Source organism: Dreissena polymorpha, chromosome 16 (genome assembly GCF_020536995.1).
Source record: "Dreissena polymorpha isolate Duluth1 chromosome 16, UMN_Dpol_1.0, whole genome shotgun sequence".
Classification (NCBI taxonomy): domain Eukaryota; kingdom Metazoa; phylum Mollusca; class Bivalvia; order Myida; family Dreissenidae; genus Dreissena; species Dreissena polymorpha.
The window spans coordinates 29,012,033-29,031,654 of NC_068370.1; the positions used below are offsets into that span (position 1 = coordinate 29,012,033).

At 36.5% G+C, this 19,622-nt stretch overlaps 1 protein-coding gene across 1 annotated transcript in view; it reads right to left on the reverse strand.

Annotated features, from left to right (window-relative positions):
- Positions 1 to 19,622, reverse strand: part of LOC127861733 (neurogenic locus notch homolog protein 1-like) — a 195,471-nt gene that overhangs the window by 151,894 nt on the left and 23,955 nt on the right. The window contains exon 2 of the mRNA XM_052400417.1: positions 5,652 to 5,833. Coding sequence (XP_052256377.1) covers positions 5,652 to 5,833 — 182 coding nt within the window. The remainder of the gene's footprint in view (positions 1 to 5,651; positions 5,834 to 19,622) is intronic.

Sequence of the window (19,622 nt, forward strand, 5' to 3'; positions counted from 1 at the left end):
GATGACCGTATGGCGGCTGCCAATTGGTCTGGCATTGGTCGATGTCCATGACCAATGCCATCGGGCACAGACGGGCTGACGGTTGTCGCCATATAGTCTGATGTTTACCGACTTTTTAAGGAACTTAGTGTCGTGCGATCTCCATCTTGCCATGCACCCGGTAACTGATGCTGCAATTTCTTATCTGTAGTCTGTAAAGTCACCGGGAATTTCTCATCTGCTGAAGGTTCATCTGCCCGTTTTCTGCTCAGAAACGTTCTTCGACGGATTGCTCTCTGCCACGTAGCATCGTCCCACAAACTGCAAACAGAGCAATTATGATCAATAGTACAAAGAGTACACGACAAACAAGTCTTGTGGGTATCCCACGAAGCCTGTATGTGACCACATGAACCTGTTATTTGTAAAGTTATTCTTATTTCTGAAAATAGAAAAAAATTATACGAAAGAAAAAAGTGTTCAATAAACAAATTAGATGAAATAAACTGTTAAACAACGTATATACACTGTGCAATATAATCTATAACTTGTTGACAAAAATCACGAAATGCACGTGCTCAATTCATGAGCACATGTAAAAATCAGGCAAAGTCTGAAAATCAATAAATGCTCAACAAAATAATACGAGAAAAGATTTATGAATAGAGCAGAAACGATAAATTATGCAATGCATCCATTTCAAACCCTAACAACCACGCAGAGTTGAATAAAATGACCAAATTTCAAACCCGAAGAAAAATGACGATCTGCACAGCGTTCTCCAGACAAGGAAGATGAGTTACGGTTCTTGATTTCCAATTAGGTTACATTGTACTACGTTATACTTGATCTGTTTCGGTGGAGAGGTGGCCGATTCCCGGCACTTGAAGATTTCTGGAGGAGCTGACCCACCTTGAAAAGGTATAGCTAGGGATAGCAGGTAATGTATTTTTGACATTAAAATCGCTACCATCTCGCAGCAGTGTGCACTCGACCAATGTGTACAGGACCCCACCCACTTTACTGAAACTTCGTCATCTATAATGATTCTCATATTTATTTCAAACAAAGAGTCTGTCATTTTCTCTGGTGTTGGTGAACCATTCCTTGATCAAACTATAAGCTATCACTGTCCCTTGTTCGTTATTCCTAAATTTAAAAGACCATCATCCCTATGTTATAAACGTAAAATTTGCAAGTATGACTCGGGGAATTACGACTCTTTTCAAAGCAATCTATCAAATATTGAGTGTAATAACGTATATAGTGACAATATCGATACATTTACTAAAAAGTTACTAACGTTTTACCTTAAACTGCAGGTGATTGTATACCAAACAAAGACGTTACCGTCTGCCCAGCCAACCCGCCATGGCTCTCATCAGAAATAACATTAAAACTACAAACACGAACACGAGCTTATTGGAAAGCTATAACAACGAATTCGACATCTAATTGAACTAGGTTTCATGTACTTCGTAATGATGTAGCCCCTGTTGTCCGCCTCGCAAATCAAATTATTTCGACTCTCTTGCATGCAAATTAAAATCCAACAATTACTCCTCGCGTAATTGGTGGAAAGTCCTGAAATTATTCTTAACAATCAACCTTTGTAAAACTTAACCCCCACTTGTCAACTGCGCTGGTGAACTGGTTTTTGATGAACTTCAAAAAGCTGAAATACATAATGATTTTTTCGCCCAACAGACATATATAGATGAGTTTCGTCACGTTCTACCGGAATTTGCAACCATTGAAAATCAGCAGTCAATTTCGTCTATAGTAATAACCGCTTGCGAGGTAAATGACGTTCTTATGAATCTGCCTTTGGGTAAAGCTTGCGGCCCAGACGGTATTTATAACAAATTACTTGTAGAGGCATCAAATAAACTAAGTCAACCACTATGTGATCTCTTTAATATGTCTTTGTCGTCGTCAACAGTATCCATTTCCTTGAATTATCGCCCAATTTCAATTCTGAATACCATGGACAAAGTACTAGAACGGATTATCTTTAAACATGTATTTAACTTTGTTCGTGATACACATTTTTTCACAAGATTCAATCCGGATATATGCCTGGTGACTCGACTGTCAATCAGCTCACATACCTTTACAACACGTTTTGTAAAGCACTAGACGATGGATTGGAAGTAAGTGTGGTGTTTTTCGATACAAGCAAAGCATTTGATAAAGTCTGGCATAGTGGCCTTTTAATGAAACTGAAACGCACCGGTATCAAAGACAAACTTTTGAACTGGTTTTCTAACTATCTGTATCAAAGGCATCAAAGGGTAGTGGTTCCCGGGGCCTCATCTTCCTAAGCCGAAATCAAGGCTGGAGTTCCACAGGGCTCCATTTTTGGTCCCCTTTTGTTTTATGTATATATTAATGACATTTTAAATGACTTTAAAGCCCATATAAACTTATTTGCAGACGACACTAGTTTATTCGTGGTGGATGACAGTCCAAATTCTGAAGCCGCCGTTTTAGAACGCGATATAGACACCATTGCAAAATGGGCCGATAATGGGCCAATGGTTGGTAAATTTCAATCCATTCAAGTCAGAATCACTTATTATATCGCGTAAGAGGGACAAACCCTATCATACTCCTATCCATATGTACGATACTCCGATTCCCGCAGTGAATAGTCACACACGTTAAGGAGTTATTATGTCAAATGATGGAAGTTGGCATCAACACATTCAGTGTATTAAATTAAAGGCCTGGTCACGAGTAAACCTTTTAAAAAAAGCTTCTTTTTCGCCTTGACCGAAGATCACTTGGAATAATATTTCTGTTAATAATATAAGAAAAGATGTTCAAGGTTCCGAAAATCATCAATATGAAAAAAGTTTTATAAAACTCATACACAAAAGGTATATACTTTTTTCTATACTAGTCAATCCTGGTCCTGCTTCTCAGTAAACCATCTGTAACATATCATTCAACAAATGATTTTTAAGGTTCATCAGGTCAAAACAGCGCTCATGGGCTCGAATTTGCAACCATCAGATTGTGAGGCCAGTGTACTTCCACTTTATTTTAATCATGCCCGCATTTCACAAAAGTATGAGAAGGATGTATTACCATCAAAGCTGGGGCTTTTACATTTGTACCAATTCAACAATTTTAAATGTGTGGAACCATGAATACTAAGTTACAGTATGATAACAGCATCAAGTCACAGGACTATGGGCCTTAGTCCGCAAGACAATAAGTTATTGCACTATTCCGACAAAGTGGAGTTCAAAACAACTTTATGAAACAAATAATTAATAAGTCGGCTTATTTTCATTTTTTAACTCGGCTGATGTATCATAAGAATTATTGTTTTGGTCGAGTTACATGAAGATTTTAAAAGACGTGAAGTCTAGAAAATATTAATGCTTTTTACAATTTTACCTAGTGACATAGTTTAGAAGCTCACATGACCCGTTTTCAACCGCAGCCGATGTGTTATTGAAACAAATGTTGTGACCAAGTTTTATGAAAATTTGCTGTTGAATATAGTAATAACAGCGTTAACAAGATTTCACTGGACATGTGCGAGACGGGGATAGATCCGATGCAAGAGAAGTAAACCAGCCATGAGTCTTGAATGAGTCTAAAAAACATGGATTAGGTAGTTGAGGAAGAAGATGAAAGAAGCCAAAAAGGAATTCATTGATGTGGAATGTATAACTATTGACAAAGAGAGTGCCGAAGTCCTGAACAGATTAAGACCCAAGTTTTCTTCAGAGTGATCACAGTGCAGAAGCGGACGACGAATGTTCGTCTATTCTAAAGGCATAGGTACATGAGGCAGTAAGAAGCCTGAAGGCATTACAATATCCTGGAGCAGACAACGTCGCTTCAGAACTCATTAAACATAGAGAAGAGGCAACGCCTGCAGCAATCACGGCACTATGGCAGAAGTGGAGAATAAGTGGTCCAATGAATTGACACAGTCTCTGGTCATCTCGTTGCCTAAACATGTCAACCTCAAGCTGTGCAAGAAATACCGAATCATCAGCCTTATTAGCCATCCAAGAATCATACTCAACCGATTGGTTATAAAAGGGTTTAACAGTGACGAAGGGCTGTTGCAAGTCATCCAAGAACTCTATGGAAACGCCGGCGGCGCAGTTATTTTAAATGGACAAATGGATGACTTTTTAGGATATAAGTTGGCCTCCGTCAGGGTTTGCTTTCTACCTTATCCTGTTTAACCTTTTCTGTAAGATGATAATTAAGGAGATTCCCAAGATCCCTGAGCTCAATCTCCATTGGTGGCAGACCCAAATCCAACTTGAGATTCGCTGATGAGATTGACCATGTAGTGGAATAACCTCACTCACAAGATCTACGAAAGAGTATGAACACACGGAATGGAGGTCAGCTCGGAAAAGTCAAATATCATGGTAAATATCATGAACAAAATCAGCGCAGACATCACCATGAACGGCAATAAACATGAATACAAAATAAAACACATTACACTATTTAGGAGGAACCATGCCCAAGGTTGAAACAATTACCGCTGAGGTCCGATTAAGAATCACCATAGCAACTGCAGCATTGGCCGGACTTATTAGCAGATTGTTTACAAGCAGGTCTATCAGCTTTCACCCAAGTACAGGTTTTTCAAGTCCCACGTTGTCTCCATCCTACTGTACGGCGGCCAGACCTGGACAATTCACGGGGTATCAGAACGCAGGATACAGGCCTTTGGGAACAAGTATCTCCGAAGACTGCTCGGTATCTCCTTCCTGGAGCACAATACCAAATAGTACGTCCGGAACATGACAGCAGCACTTATTGGCCCACAAGAACCCCTCCAAGTGACAGTCGAACGACGAAATCTGGCTTTGTTTTTGAACACGTCACCGGGCACGAATCCCTGTGAAAAGCTATGCTCACGAAACCCTTAAGGGAGGTCGCCGTGAGGCGGCCAGAAGAAAAGCGGGATGGTAAATGTGAAAGAGTTGACGTCCCTTCCATGGATGAGCTACTCATGGCAGCCCACAAAAAACCTGACTGGCGTTGGATCTCTGTTACGTCGTTTCTTATTTCCCCACTAACGACCAGACCGGTGAAGGGAGTGATGATTGAACTGGAGCCATTTAAGGAACTCGGCCCCGCACCCTGGCGGCCGTGTTTTTCAATAGTCAATTACCATTTCTAAGCCCTATAGTGTTAGCACGGTTTTGCTTAATCCATATAAGGAAAACTACCCCACCCTCCGATGGCAATGTTTTTTAAGGACTGGGTCTTTTACTAACTCAGCCGAGATATCATAAGAACAGATATTCTGACCAAGTTTCATTAAGATTAAACTGAAACAAATAAAAATGTCTAGAGTGTTTCAAAGGTTTTATTATAGCCACTTAAAGACAACTGTATCTTTCCCAGGTGGTCATGTTTTAAACGGACCGCGACAATTTTCAAACTCAGTTGATATTTTATTATAATAAATCTTCCGACCAAGTGTCATTAAAATTGGACAATAAATGTGGCCTTTAGAGTGTTTTTTAGGTGAATGTTGACGACGCACAACGGACGAATGACGACGGACGACGCACGACAGACAAAAGTGAACACAAAAGCTCACCATTAGCACGTTGTGCTCAGGTGAGCTTATACAAAAGGCACGGTTTGTAATTTTAATGTTTCAACGATGCACATACCGTTTGCCTGCGTGCTGCAGTTAAGATCCGCTTGGGTAACGTTCACTAGGTTACGTCCCCGCAGGTGTGCGGGCACCTCACACACGGCGTCTCGCACTTTGAGCTTGGACTGGCTGTCCTGTACTGTCTCAATAAGCCATCGCAGCTGGCAATCGCAGATGAGCGGATTGTATTGTAGCGTACTTGAAAAAAAATATATTTTACACTACATTTGTTTAATTGTTTGCTTCAGCTTTATTGCTAAATAAAGACCTTTAAAAAAATAGCAATTGAATTCAGAGATGTCGATTAGAAATGGAATTTATAAATTAAACAATTGTTTGTGACTGTGTAAAGCCTCGGTTCTGGTACTTTAGTAATTACTTGACAGAAAAATCCATGTTCTCGTGAAATAATGGTTGGATTATTAATGGTAAACTACTTATCGTGTGTCCTTTTTACAAAATAATACATGTGGTATTTGAACCATTTTAAAAGAGGTAACAAATATAGACCTCGGATTAAACATTTAAACATCACAAGTGAACACATTTTAAAGGTTTCCCGGATGGATGAACAGAACATCAAGTAATTTCAAGCAGGCCCTAGCTATATACAATATATTGCTTTCTGCTTTGAAAAGCACTGATAGCTTATAATGATCTATAACGACGAGATATGTGTATGAATAAAAAGGCATCTTATAATACAACTATGTTCATGGGGGCAAACTACATTTATCCATTATCCATTTGTTTTCGGGTTTGTACGTTTAATTTACATCGTTAAACTTAAACACTTTCCATTCTAAATATGATAACATAGTAACACAATATGACATATTCACTCGAAGTATTCGTGTATATTGCATTTTCTCTGTTTCTGTTGCAAACTGAATTAAATGGGATATGAACTTACCGTTGTGTAAGGTATAAATACTTTTTTTAGGACATTATCCATTTCGAAGAAAATCTAGTGAACTATTTAAAGGGTCCATGTAATTTGTAATGCGAAAAACAAAGAGGTCTACACATGTCAATGTACTGATTTTCTTATATTTCATTAAATTGATGTTTGCATTTACTCTCCCAAATGTGTTCTTTATTTTTGGTCGCACATGTCAAGACTTTGATAAATTAAAACAAATTATATAATTATTATATACTAGAAGTGTTTACCATTTGCGTTAAACATAATTTATATTAGAAGATTCATAGCATTGCTTTTAACAACAATCTTACCGGTTACTTAAATTGTTTTTTTCGTTAAGTTTTCGGCATGACGTCAATTTATAAATTTTATATTTATATGTAGTGCCAGCGCTGATAAATATACACATATCATACACAATTAGGACTTCGTTTGATAAAAAAATCTTAATTGGATACTAGAGGATTTAGAAATTAAATAGTTATATACCAACATTTGTTATGTCTTAATTTTTGGTACAGTATCGATAAACTCAGTTTTGCTTTTAAGATAAGAAAACAAACATTACCGAAATAGTATAGTGTCACGATTAGAGGAAAATCGTTTAATTGATTGCCCCAAGTGCTGTGCAAATGCATATGTTGGGCTTAATTAACGCTGGCCGATACGCATAAGACCCATTTTCGCATGACGCGGCTATGAAAGTGTGATTTTAATGTGTCGAAAGAAAACTGCGTGTAAATAAAATATTAACATACCATATATTTCGATGGTTAAGAAATATACCCATAATAAGGCATGTGAGGACACATATGATGTGCACTCCCGTAGTATACTTTTTATCTACTTACACTAATGTGTGGTTTGACAATGATAACACACATTTCATGCGGTGAATATGCGTTTATGACAAATAACACAATAGTTAAACTTTTGTTTTCAATTTAATTATTTACAAACGTAAAATGCAAACTTTATTTCAAAGTCAGCATTTACGCCGACTACCTTTTTAAAAAGATATTTCGTGTTATATTAAGTTGATTTTTTTATATTCGGTTTTAGCGATTATAAAGCATTTTTGTGGTTGTCTATAGTATACCTGTAGTAATTGGGGAACTCATGTTCAACGTTTTATAAATTGAGAACTGTAAATATAAACAAGCTTACCCTTCTTCTATTGCGTGTTTAGCACCCGTAAATACTAAAGATCGCCGCTATATGTTGAGAACAAAAGAACGTTTCTTAAGAAATATCAAATTTAACCCCGCTGTAGTACATGTAGCATGCACTATGAACAAGGTTACCAAACATCCCACTATACTTGTTTATCAGCAAAAGTGTTATTTTCCCGCATCTATTAATAGCCTCAGATGCGGCAGATGCGGTGGATATCGTTCTAAGCGTAGTAAAGAGCAGACCGACTTGCAAAGCGTAGTACTAACCTTAGTTGTTTGCAAGCAAACAACTAAAAACGGGTTACACAGCTGCAGAATTATAATTAACCAAATATAAGAACCAACATAACAAGAAATATACATTTCGAGTAACAAATAAAGAACACATCATTTATATTAAATTGAACAAATTACACAGAAAGTGATAATTACGCAAAACAGTGGCACCACGGACCAAAAAGTTTCGAAATGAGTGCTTTTCCCGGTGTTTTTGTTTTTAATGATCTTAAACCACATGCGATTATGAGTAGAATATATACTGTATGCGTACCATACATGACCTGCATGAAACCATCGTATTTTATTCGACCACATGATGCTTTGCTTACAGAGAGGACAGATTATACTTATAAATCACATAACTGGCTGGACAGTAAAATGACCCACCAATGTTGTACAACAAATTACTAAGAGAAGTTTGAATATATTACTTTGTAAGTCGAATCAAATAAGAAGATAATGTATATATAAAACGATGTATCGACTAAATATTTTCTATTATAATTGTGATATTATATACTAAACTTGACATGTCTGGACATAAAGTCACTTAAACGGCGGTATGAAAGGTCGTTTTAGAATGTACTCTGTTTATTTCTTCGCTGCTCATCGAGTTATTTGAATGTTCAATCAAAATCCTATTTATACCTTGATTATAAGACCATAAAGTATAAGATTGTTCATGTTAATTCTTTCATTTAATGTAAACAATACATGTCTTGAATAATCTTTGAGTGTGACGTAGAAATAAATGTTAATGTCATGATGTCGAAAATTTTAAAAAGCTACTCTAAGATGAATATAACATTATATATTTATATATATATTAGTCAGTCGTACAAAGCAAAACACACTTTAGTAATAAATTAATGTCAGAAGTAAATTTATGATTGTATATTCCGATTGATGGGGGTAATGAATCGTCTCTTCTATATAAACTGTGCATACAGAAAAACTAGCACGCGCTATTGTCAGAGGAAAACTTTTCATTGTGTTTTAGAAATTGCCAGCTATTCTTGTTCCACTTTGATTGTCAGTAACCAGGTGCAGTAAATTTTAAGCACACAATTATAATAGTAGAAATAAGCTCCATCCAATTTGCTTTAATCTTTTTGATAATTAATCTAATTAATCATATTAATCATCTAATATAATAGTCGAATATTTATTTTTAATAATTTACAAAAAAAGGAAGTATAAATGGACATAACTTACGCGCAGATGATGTCGTCCGTGGTTGCCCAAATGCCAGCCTGTGAAGTGCATTATTTTAAGTGTGCCGTTTTTAGATGGTCGCTTTAGCGACCGTCTAAAGTGCTTAGTGTAAAATTCAGGTCGGTACGGCCTAGGTACGAGGAGCCCAATTCCCGCTTACTACGAATATCGGCGCAAGAAAGAGTTGTATAATTTATGCAAGAGGTTTGAGTTCTCCAATTATGTTTATTCACAAATGGAAACATTATATTAATATCGTGTTAAATGCAATAGTTTCGAATGGTATTTTATAGAAAAGAATATAAAAACAATGATCGTATTGTACGTGTCGCGGAGGAGATTGTATATGAATGATTAAAATAGTCCACTTTCTGCTGCGTCTGCGTGACGTAGTATTTTCGCTCATCTCATTCATAAATCTGAAGCTGGCGATAAACAAAGGGGAGTCCGGGTGAGAATAACTCACTAGTATAAGGTTACGCAATTAATAATACGTTGACCACGAGTTCAACAATTATTACAGGGATACGATAGGCAACATAAAAAATGTTTCATTATCGCTGAAACTGAATAAAAAAACATTTAAATATAACAATAATATTCTCTAAAAAATGTAGTCTTGCTGTTTTGAAATAAGGTTTGGAATTTTGGTTTCTAAATAACTTAATTCAAAACAAAAGTTTAATTATCGTGTTTTTTACTTGTTAGTCGCATATTTACCGCATTATAATGTGTGTTATAATAGGCAAACCATACATTTGTAAAATTCAATCCGCCTTCGCACATAGAAGGAATGGGTCAATTAGGTGCTGCGTTTCCTGTGCTTACTTCAGTTAGAGGTCAATTCTTTACGTAATAGCAATCACAAGGCCCCGGCTTCAAAGGAATTGCGGAGCGTTCTTACATATTAAAAGTCGTAGTCGCATTTGCGTTTAGCGTCCTATTTCGACACGTGGTTCTTTTTCGCGGGTGTTTTTGGCATTCATGATATGAGGCTTTTAATAGATGCGCCTGTCGATAAACAAAGGAAAGTCCACGGGCGATAACAACGCAATATGTTACGCTCTCACATACAACTCAAGGACGTAGTACAGGGTCCGTATTCACCAAACAATTCTTAGACTTAAGTCTAAGAATAAAGAAAATTCTTTAAATTAGAATATTCAATAATTTCTTTAAGTTTGAGTCAAACTCTGCAGTAAACATCTCTATCTATATTATTCTTTTTATAGAACATTTTGTTAATGACATAATCACCAGTGGCGGCCTGTATATATTCAAACACTGAACACATTTTTCTTGGTTCTTAGTCTATTCTTTATTCTTAAGTCTAAGAATCGGTTGGTGAATACGGGCCCAGGTCGTAAATTGAGTCTGTTAATAGATTCGGGAAAAAGTTGACGCTTATTTATATTCTCAATTTATAAAACGTTGAACATAAGTTCAACAATAACTTCAGCGATACGATAGACAAAAACAAAAAAATGTTTCATAATCGCTAAACCTGAATATAACAAAACAATTTATAATAATAATAATACGAATGACCTGTTTCGTAACCTCGTTCATGCTACTACAGCGGGTATTTCTAGAAAACGTTCTTTGGTTCTCAACAGATAGCGGCGATCTTTTGTATTTACGGGTGCTAGCAACGCAATAGTAGAAGGTTAGTAGAAGGTTTAGCTTATTTATATTCACAGTTCTCAATACATAGACAGTTGGATATGAGTTCATCAATTACTACAGGCATACTATAGGCAACCTCGAAAATGCTTTATAATCGCTAAAACCGAAAACAACTAAATATATTATATTAAATATATTTATAACAATAAATATCTTTTGAAAATGTAGTCGGCGTATACGCTAACTTTGAAATAAAGTTAGCAATTTACTTTTCTAAATAAATAAATACAATTAAACAAAAGTTAAACTATTGTGTTGTGTTTTTTTCACTTGTAAGCGGCATATTCGCCGCATGAAATGTGTGTTAGCATTGTCAAACCACACATTAGTGTGAGTAGATAAAAAATAAGAGGGTCATTACAAATCTTATTGCCAATTGAAAATGCCACATTTAAGAACAATGCTTTTTGATACAAAATTGAATTCAAAATAGCAAACTTGTTAATAATGGCAGCCTATACACACATTAAGGAATGATTTCCAGACGTGCTGACCAAGTACGGCAAACATTGTGGTATGATAATTAAACGATTTTCTCTTATCGTGACACTATACTATTTCGCTAACGATTGTTTTCTCATCTTGGAGGCGAAAGTGAAATTCTGCGAGATGGATTGTAACGCGTAATTGTAACAGGGCCACAATTTGTGTCGTTTGAGCATACCGAGAGTAGTCCGGAATTCCTTACACTGAACAGTGCTACATCATTTCAATTGAGCACATACGCAGTGATGTAGCAAAAATTCAGAGGTTGTATCTCGAATCAGCTTATTAAATATTCGAAAATATTCATGCGTGTCTGTTGGCGTTATGAAAAAGTCACTAAGATGAAAACTGAGTAAAACAGCTACGCCTAAAAGCGCATTAGTGCTCTATACCTATGTTTATGTCAGCGTTGTTGACACCGTGTGAACTGCTCGGGTAACAAGTAAAGCATAAACAGCAATGTTTATATACTTTTATTCCTCCATATACAAGATACGAAGATTATTGTATATTTTGAATTTGTATATGGTGTCAAAAATCAAAAGTACACGGAACTTTCATTATGAATTTATATTCTTGGTGAGATAGTCATTTGATATAAGAAAAAATATTCCTTTAATAGGATGGTGACTGCAAATTTTCTTTATATTAAGTTCTCATTACCAATTTCATCATACTTTCTATGCTTTCAGAACTTCCAAAAAGCATGTTGTTTTTATTTTGTCTTAGTTATTTCTATGAAATAATAAGAATGATAAAAAGTGCACACAAAACTCGACCCGTGCGCTATCACACACACTTTATAAAGATTGATTTTGAAAAATGAATTGCATGTTAAATTATGCAATAGCTAACATCTTCAGCGCCTTCAGCGCTTTGATTCTACATGCAATAGTTTCTATTACGATGTGTTCTATTGCATGTGGTCGCACCGTATTATACGAGTGGGAGATAACCCACCAGAACAACACTGTTATGTAATATTCAATTTATAATATGCAACCTTACTATCAAATACAAGTCGAAATATTATGGAGAACAATTATAGCGTTGTAATTCGGTACATTTACAACAAAATCAATAAAATAAAATCAAAACGCATATAATACAGAAATAGGCATGTATGCATGAATGCATCTTATGTTTAACCCAATAGCCAGTATCTTGTTCATTGTGTACAAAACGAGAACAAAATTCGGTACGTAAAGGAAACTTACGATACTTAATTAAAACAAACTTAGTCTGTTTGTACTGCTTTTAAATACTGACACGGATTTCACGCTAAGAAATACGATATTCCTATCTAGTTAATGAAAGTTAAAAATGAAAATACAGCATTATTTTTACAATATTTCTAAAGGTTAATAATAAATATCAAATTTGACATGGCGTTGATTTTCCAGTGTGTTTTATCTCAAATATCGATTATGTTATGTTGACTCATTCATATAAGTTACCCTTCTCTAAATTAAAGAATTTGTTATTTCGATGGCGTAGCATATTTCCACTTAAGAAACCTTAGTGTAAGAAAGTCTTAGACAGCCACACCGAATACGAAATATTTGTCATTGAGTAGTGATAATGTGGAAGTCTACACAGAAAACCTTTTCTACAATAAAATGGTAAAATACAATAAATATCACAAAAGAGTGTCATTACTAATTTGCTCGTCACAATCTTAGATTATACGTGACTATAAACGCGCCTGATAAAAATCATTGCTTAGTAAAACTATTTGCCAGTTCATACGTTAAAGCTGAAACATAAGCATTATAAGTTAACAAGTAATTTACCGAAAAATTGTATGAATGCTGATTTGCAAATGAAGAATTTATACTTGACAATATCTGCTGTGGAGCTGTACGTGTACTCAACAATAATGTGTATGTAGGAAAAAACCTTGTTTGAGACGTTTGGTCACTGATAAATGCGTACTTTCAGATAAAAAAGATAAATGCTTAATGACGAACTATTTCGTAATAGTTAAATCGAAATTACGTAATAGTGAAATCAATAAATTTATTCGAAAACATGTTATTTATGTATTATCAATACACCTTGAAATTAGGAATAATAAACCAGTTCCTTATTCCTTTTTTCAAAATTAATAAGGAAAACATTTGAAAAATAAAATAATCACCTGAAATACACTTTACCACATCATTATAAACACCATTATTCATGTATTTCTATTTCAAAATAGTTGTGCATACATAGTTATTCTTTAATTATTTTAGTAATACTACTGCTCATTTTTCGCTGGCGAATAAAGAAAAAGTATGTAGTTGCTGCTTCAAACAGCATGAACAACTGGCATTTTTCCAACTTTAAGAAAGTACAAAGACAAAACTCTTTCATATTATTTTCGACATCATTTTACATGTAAGCATGCTATAAAATGTATATATTCCAATACAAAACAACTGCTGAGCGTATCCAAATTAATTTTGCAGAACAGAACATGTCATTATCCTATTCGGCAGAAAAAAAAGAAGAACAAAGAGGAACTAACAGTTTCAACTTTATATATTGTTTTTACAAATATAAAACTTTAAAACATTGATATAAAAATGAATGTAGTTTTGATGATGAAATATTTATTCTTACACATTTCTAGTATTTATGTTTTCTCAATAATCACGATCTATGTTTTGTCACAGAATAAGAAACAAGGAAAAATATCATTATGTCCTATTCAAGTCGAATAGGATAATGACATTTTGTAACTCGACCATGAATCGTCTATGAATTTATCACGATTTTTTTTATATAAACGGCGAAAATATTTATAAAAATGTATGTAATTGCGCATATATGTGAAAACACATTTGATATACTATTGCTTATTGTAATACATTGATACATATACGTTTTAAAATGACTCGATGTCTCGTGGTAGTGACGAATTATCAACGACGTCACATGATGATGGCTGGGCAATATGATCATCTTATACTATGCGGGCTGACACGAGCGACCATCGACCTTGATTAACCAATTGTGGTAGGCTGGATTAAGTCTCACAACGCTACTCCCTTTTTTTCACGGGATTTGAAGTAGACAGTTGTGCAAGTTGCTCGTTAAAATGCCTCCTTTGAATATATTGCAAAATTTACTTTTCAGCATTCTGTATATCCGCCAGCGTGAGTGTCTAGGCGTCTATTGTGGGAGTTTATTTAAGTATTTTCGCACACAGAATTCTTTAAATTTAAGCAGCCATGCTACACCGCGGGTAAGTTTATTCCAGGATGAGTACTGGCACAGAAGCAAATCTAGTCCTTGTAGTTGTGACCAGCACTGTTGCATCTTTCTTAATCCCCGCGTCGTTTTCCGGAAGTGGCTAAATTTTTGACGATTCTGGCCACAGGCTTTGGTCAAGTGACAGGAAGTCTGGTTCGTTCAACCGAATGTTCATGCTAACTCTGTCACTAGCTTCATTACCTCTGGAGGCAATTTCTGCTGAATAAGATTTGGTATTAACGTGACGCTATTGTTCTGGTTGTATGACGTCATGGATTGCGGCAACCCTATTTCCCATGAACGTCTTGAATCTTCTTGTTTGGTTGTTTATGTACCCAAGTACTATCATAGAGTCAGTCAAGAATGTAGCACTGTCTATATTCATGCTCAGCTCTTCGGATAATTGCTCGTACAGACGACATGCGATCACGGCGCCAGACAACTCTAACCTTGGTATGGAGACTTGTTTGATGGATTCCAGTCTAGACTTCCCGACAACTAACGAACGCAAAATATTTCCAGCATCGCCTGTCAACCGTATGTATGCGTACACACCGTATCCTGTCTGTGACACATTGCTGAAGATATGAAGCTGCGTATTAACAATATTTCCACTTCTGTGTGTCTTGTAGCAGCGTCGGACGGAAACATTCGCAATATCTGACAGCGAAGACAGCCATGCTTTCCACTCCAACTCTTTCTGGCGTGGTATGGGTTCGTCCCATCCCGTCTTGTCTCTACATAAGGTTTGTATCATGGCTTTCGCACAAAGTGTCACTGGGGCGATCAGTCCAAGCGGATCAAACATCGCACTGACTACAGAAAGAAAACCTCGCCTTCTCATGGGCTTATCGTCCAACTCGACCCTAATATTAATTTCATCGGTGCTGACATCCCAAGTAACACAAAGAGCGCGATCACATGGTAAGTTGTCGTCTGGATTTCAATTCTTAATTGAATGCGCGCGCTCTTCTGTGGGCACCGTCTCTATCATCTTTCTTCTGTTGCGCATCCATTTCGTCAGTCGGAAACCACTTCATTACAACATACTTCGTAGACCTGTCGATATCTTAACCGCTTGTTTTTCAGTTGCCACTGACATCAAGCAATCGTCAACAAAGACATCTCATCTAAGAGTCTTGTCGTCGCCGTCATAAATCAAGGCTAAGGTCCGACAAGCGTTACCGTTGGATGCTCTTACAACTATAGGAATTATCTCTAGACAATTCTTAATAACAGACCCTTTTGCAGAAGTACAGTTTACTGACGTGTCTGTAGCTGTGTGGCTCGTTTTACTATAGTCAACCCAACTATGCATAAACATGGTGTTTTTGATTACTTCAGGTACAGTACATGCACTTTCAATCCTACATTTCTTGGCATAGTGTTTTGCTCTGAAACAATTGTTACATAGTTTCATTTTGTTTATAAATGTTCTACGCTCACTGGGAGACATCTGTACGAACCTTTTACATTGTGACAAATCGATGCATTTACCTGAATAACAACAATAGTCATTTCTTACAACAAACTGTATAATACCCTTATTATTTGTTGAAAGTGTTGTGACCTTGACTTTGTTTGTACTCGTGACTTGTTTGTCAGTAGAAAGTCTACCATCATGCCTGCGTTGCTCTCTTAACATATCCACACCGTACATGGAACTAGCTACGCGTGATCGCTCGTCAACAAATTTTGACAAGTCAGCAAAGCGAGGCTCTCTACAGGACTCACTTATAATGTGGGCTGTTTCAACCCACTTTGTTCTCATGACCATAGGTAGCCTCCTTACAATCTGTTTTAGATTTTTCGTATTGTCAACATCAGACACGAAACCTAATTAGGATAGAGCAATTTCGCATTTCTGCATTTCTAGAGACAATTTTAACAAACAATCAATATCGTTCGCTTTTACCATCGGTCCATATACAATTGTGTTAATGTATACCCTGGCTATCAGATGAGGCCTTCCATATCATGACAGCAAAATTTCTCTTGCTCGCTTATACCCTACATCCGGAGCTAGCAACATACAATCTTCAATGCATTACTTAGCCTCTCCCTCACAATACTGTATCAAATAACTTAGTCTCAGACTACTGTCAGACACTTAAGTCTCAATATTGTTTTCAATATTCTTGATGAATTTACAGAAATCAGTAACCTTACTGCTAAGGGTAAACAATTCTGGTTTTGGCAAATTAAACCCACCGTTTAATGTGTTAACTAACCGTTGAAATACAACGTCAATATTACTAGTGCTACTAATACTTCTAGTAAAGCCTGGTTCCGGCTCGCCGCTTCCGCTTTACGTCTTGTCCGCCAATGTGCTCCTCGACGCCGAGTAGACATGCCCCGCGTCACGCCCGGGTGTCTTATCCGCCAGGTTGGTCATCCTGACCCTGGTCCCTGCGCCAGCCAGATCCACATCCAGACCGGAAGTCCGATCCGCCCGGGAGGTCTTGCTACCTCTGGAGGCCATATCATTTAGATCCACGTCTCGACCGGACTTCTGATCCGCCAGGGAGTTCCTGCTACCTCTGGACGCCGTATCAGCACAATCCACGTCTCGACCGGAAGTGTGATCCGTCAAGGAGCTGCCGCCTCTGGATGCCGCATCAGCCTGATCCACGTCTCGCCCGGAAGTATCAGCTGTCAGGAAGGTATTTATGCGCTTGGGCCTCATGCCATCGAGGTGGACAGCCCGGATATCATTATCAACGTGGCTGGTCAAACCAGGGCAACCGGACTCTACGCTGTTGCCATGATATGTCAAGTGGCGTGGAGAATTTCCGGTGGTCTGGAGAGAAAGTTCGACGTTGTCAATGCGTGCACCTTGGCGCACAACAGACACGACCTGCTCAGTTATGTTTGTTTCACTTTCTTTGGTTCCTATCGTACGACCGGAAGTGACAGTGTGTCCTGGTGGTATAAGGTCACCGGAAACTGTATGATGTCTTTCACTGTCATCGTCATCTAATACTTCTTACCAAATCTTCCCTTCATCTTCAGCATCTTGTATTTTCGCTTTTTGGGAAAATATTTGTTTTCGCCGTAAAATGTCGCGCTCGGCTTGTTCGAGTTCGAAAAGTTCATCGAAGGGTCGCAGTTGCCCTTGCGCTTTCAACTATCGTAGTCTGGCCTGCGCTAACAGTGACCTATATGATGAAGACGTTGTTGACGCTGATTTGACACTGTCTCCCATCGAGCTTTGGGCCCAATCCTCAAGCGATAGTATTGCCGATCTCTATTTCGAATATCTATCATTGAACACATCACAATTCTTTAAACTAGTGTGAAAACTATCTTCGATAAATCTAAATGGCTAACGATATTATGTTATACTTTAAAACACAGTGTGATATAACGGAACTATAAATTACGTCTTTTTACAACCATATTATAGTTATATTAAATACAAAAAAAAATGATTTACCGATAATTGTTTCCTCATTTTTATACGGGTAACTGTTTTGTTGTTTATGTTACAAATATATGACGTAGACAAAATAAAACGTTCAATATGACGTCGCGCAAAAATGGACGCGGGAAAATGAATGACGTTAACGTCTTTTAAAGCCAGCTATCACGCTGGTGTAGTCACATGCCATCTACATTCTTCCCATTAGCTTTTAAACGGCAGTGATTATGTTTTAAAATACTTAAGGTGCTTCATCAAAGGCGCACTCCACTTAGTTATTCTTGAAAACTGGCTTGGAATAGTATCAACATTTCATGTGATATTAGTAAAACAAAAAAAAACAACGGGTAAGACAGGTATAACAAGTAGAAAGTTATTAGATATACAGAACCATCACGACAGGAAATATCTATTTCGAGTTACAAAGCTAGGACACATTATTTCTATTTCTATTAAAGTGAAAAAAGGATAAGATACTATTGATGATATTACATGCAAACAGTAAGGAGTCACAATATGTTTTAAGAATTTTCTGGTAGAATAATTTCCATTTACTCATATTGGTTTTATCTAAATATTTTTTTAACCCAACTGCATTTGATTGCATTCATGAATGAATCTATGTCCGTTAGTCTGATACCTCCATATTCTACTGATTGAATTAATTGAGTTCGCTTAATTTTATCAGGTTTTCCGTCCCATATGAAATTACATATATCTGACTTTATATCGTCAATAATATCATTTGGTGGGTTTGGGAGAACTGTTAGTGTATAAATTAACTTATGGAGTGCAAACTTTTTCAACATGTTTTTTTTTCCAATCAGTGTAAGTTTACGATGCTGCCATGATTTAAAACATTTTTAAAATTTGAAATTTTGGCAATATGCACACTAAACTTGACCTGCATGAAATCATGTCATATTTATGCAAACACATGATCTTTTGCTTACAGAAAGACAGTTTATGAATATAAATCACATATCTGGTTAAGAAGTAAAATGACCCAACTATGTTGTACAAACAAATAACTTACCGAAGTTCGAATACCTTACTGTGTCCGCCGAATAAAACAAGAAGATGATGCATGTATCATATGATTAATAGACCAAAAACATGTTGTATTATGAGTATATACTTAAATTGACGAGTCAGGGCATAAAGGTACTAAAAGGGCGGCATAACAAGTCTTCTTATAATGTGTTATGTATATTTCTTCCATACTCATCGTGTAATTTTAAAGTTTACTCCAAATCCTATTTATGCCTTGATGTATACGAAAATAATTTAACAATTAATTCTCGAAACAGCCTTACATGTGACGTTAGAATAAATGGTCGTGGAGATCATCGTCACGGGAACATGTGTAAAAAGATTTCCAAATATGGATATTTAAGTAAGCAAAGTTAAATTTTTTTAAAGCAACAACAGCGTTCCATAAGATAATATACTTGCTGAGTGATTGCTTAACTTACTGCGTATAATCCAGCTTTTAAAATGGATCACGAGGTAAAACCAATACTCAGTGTCTTTTCGGGAAGATATAAAAGACGTTCCCAC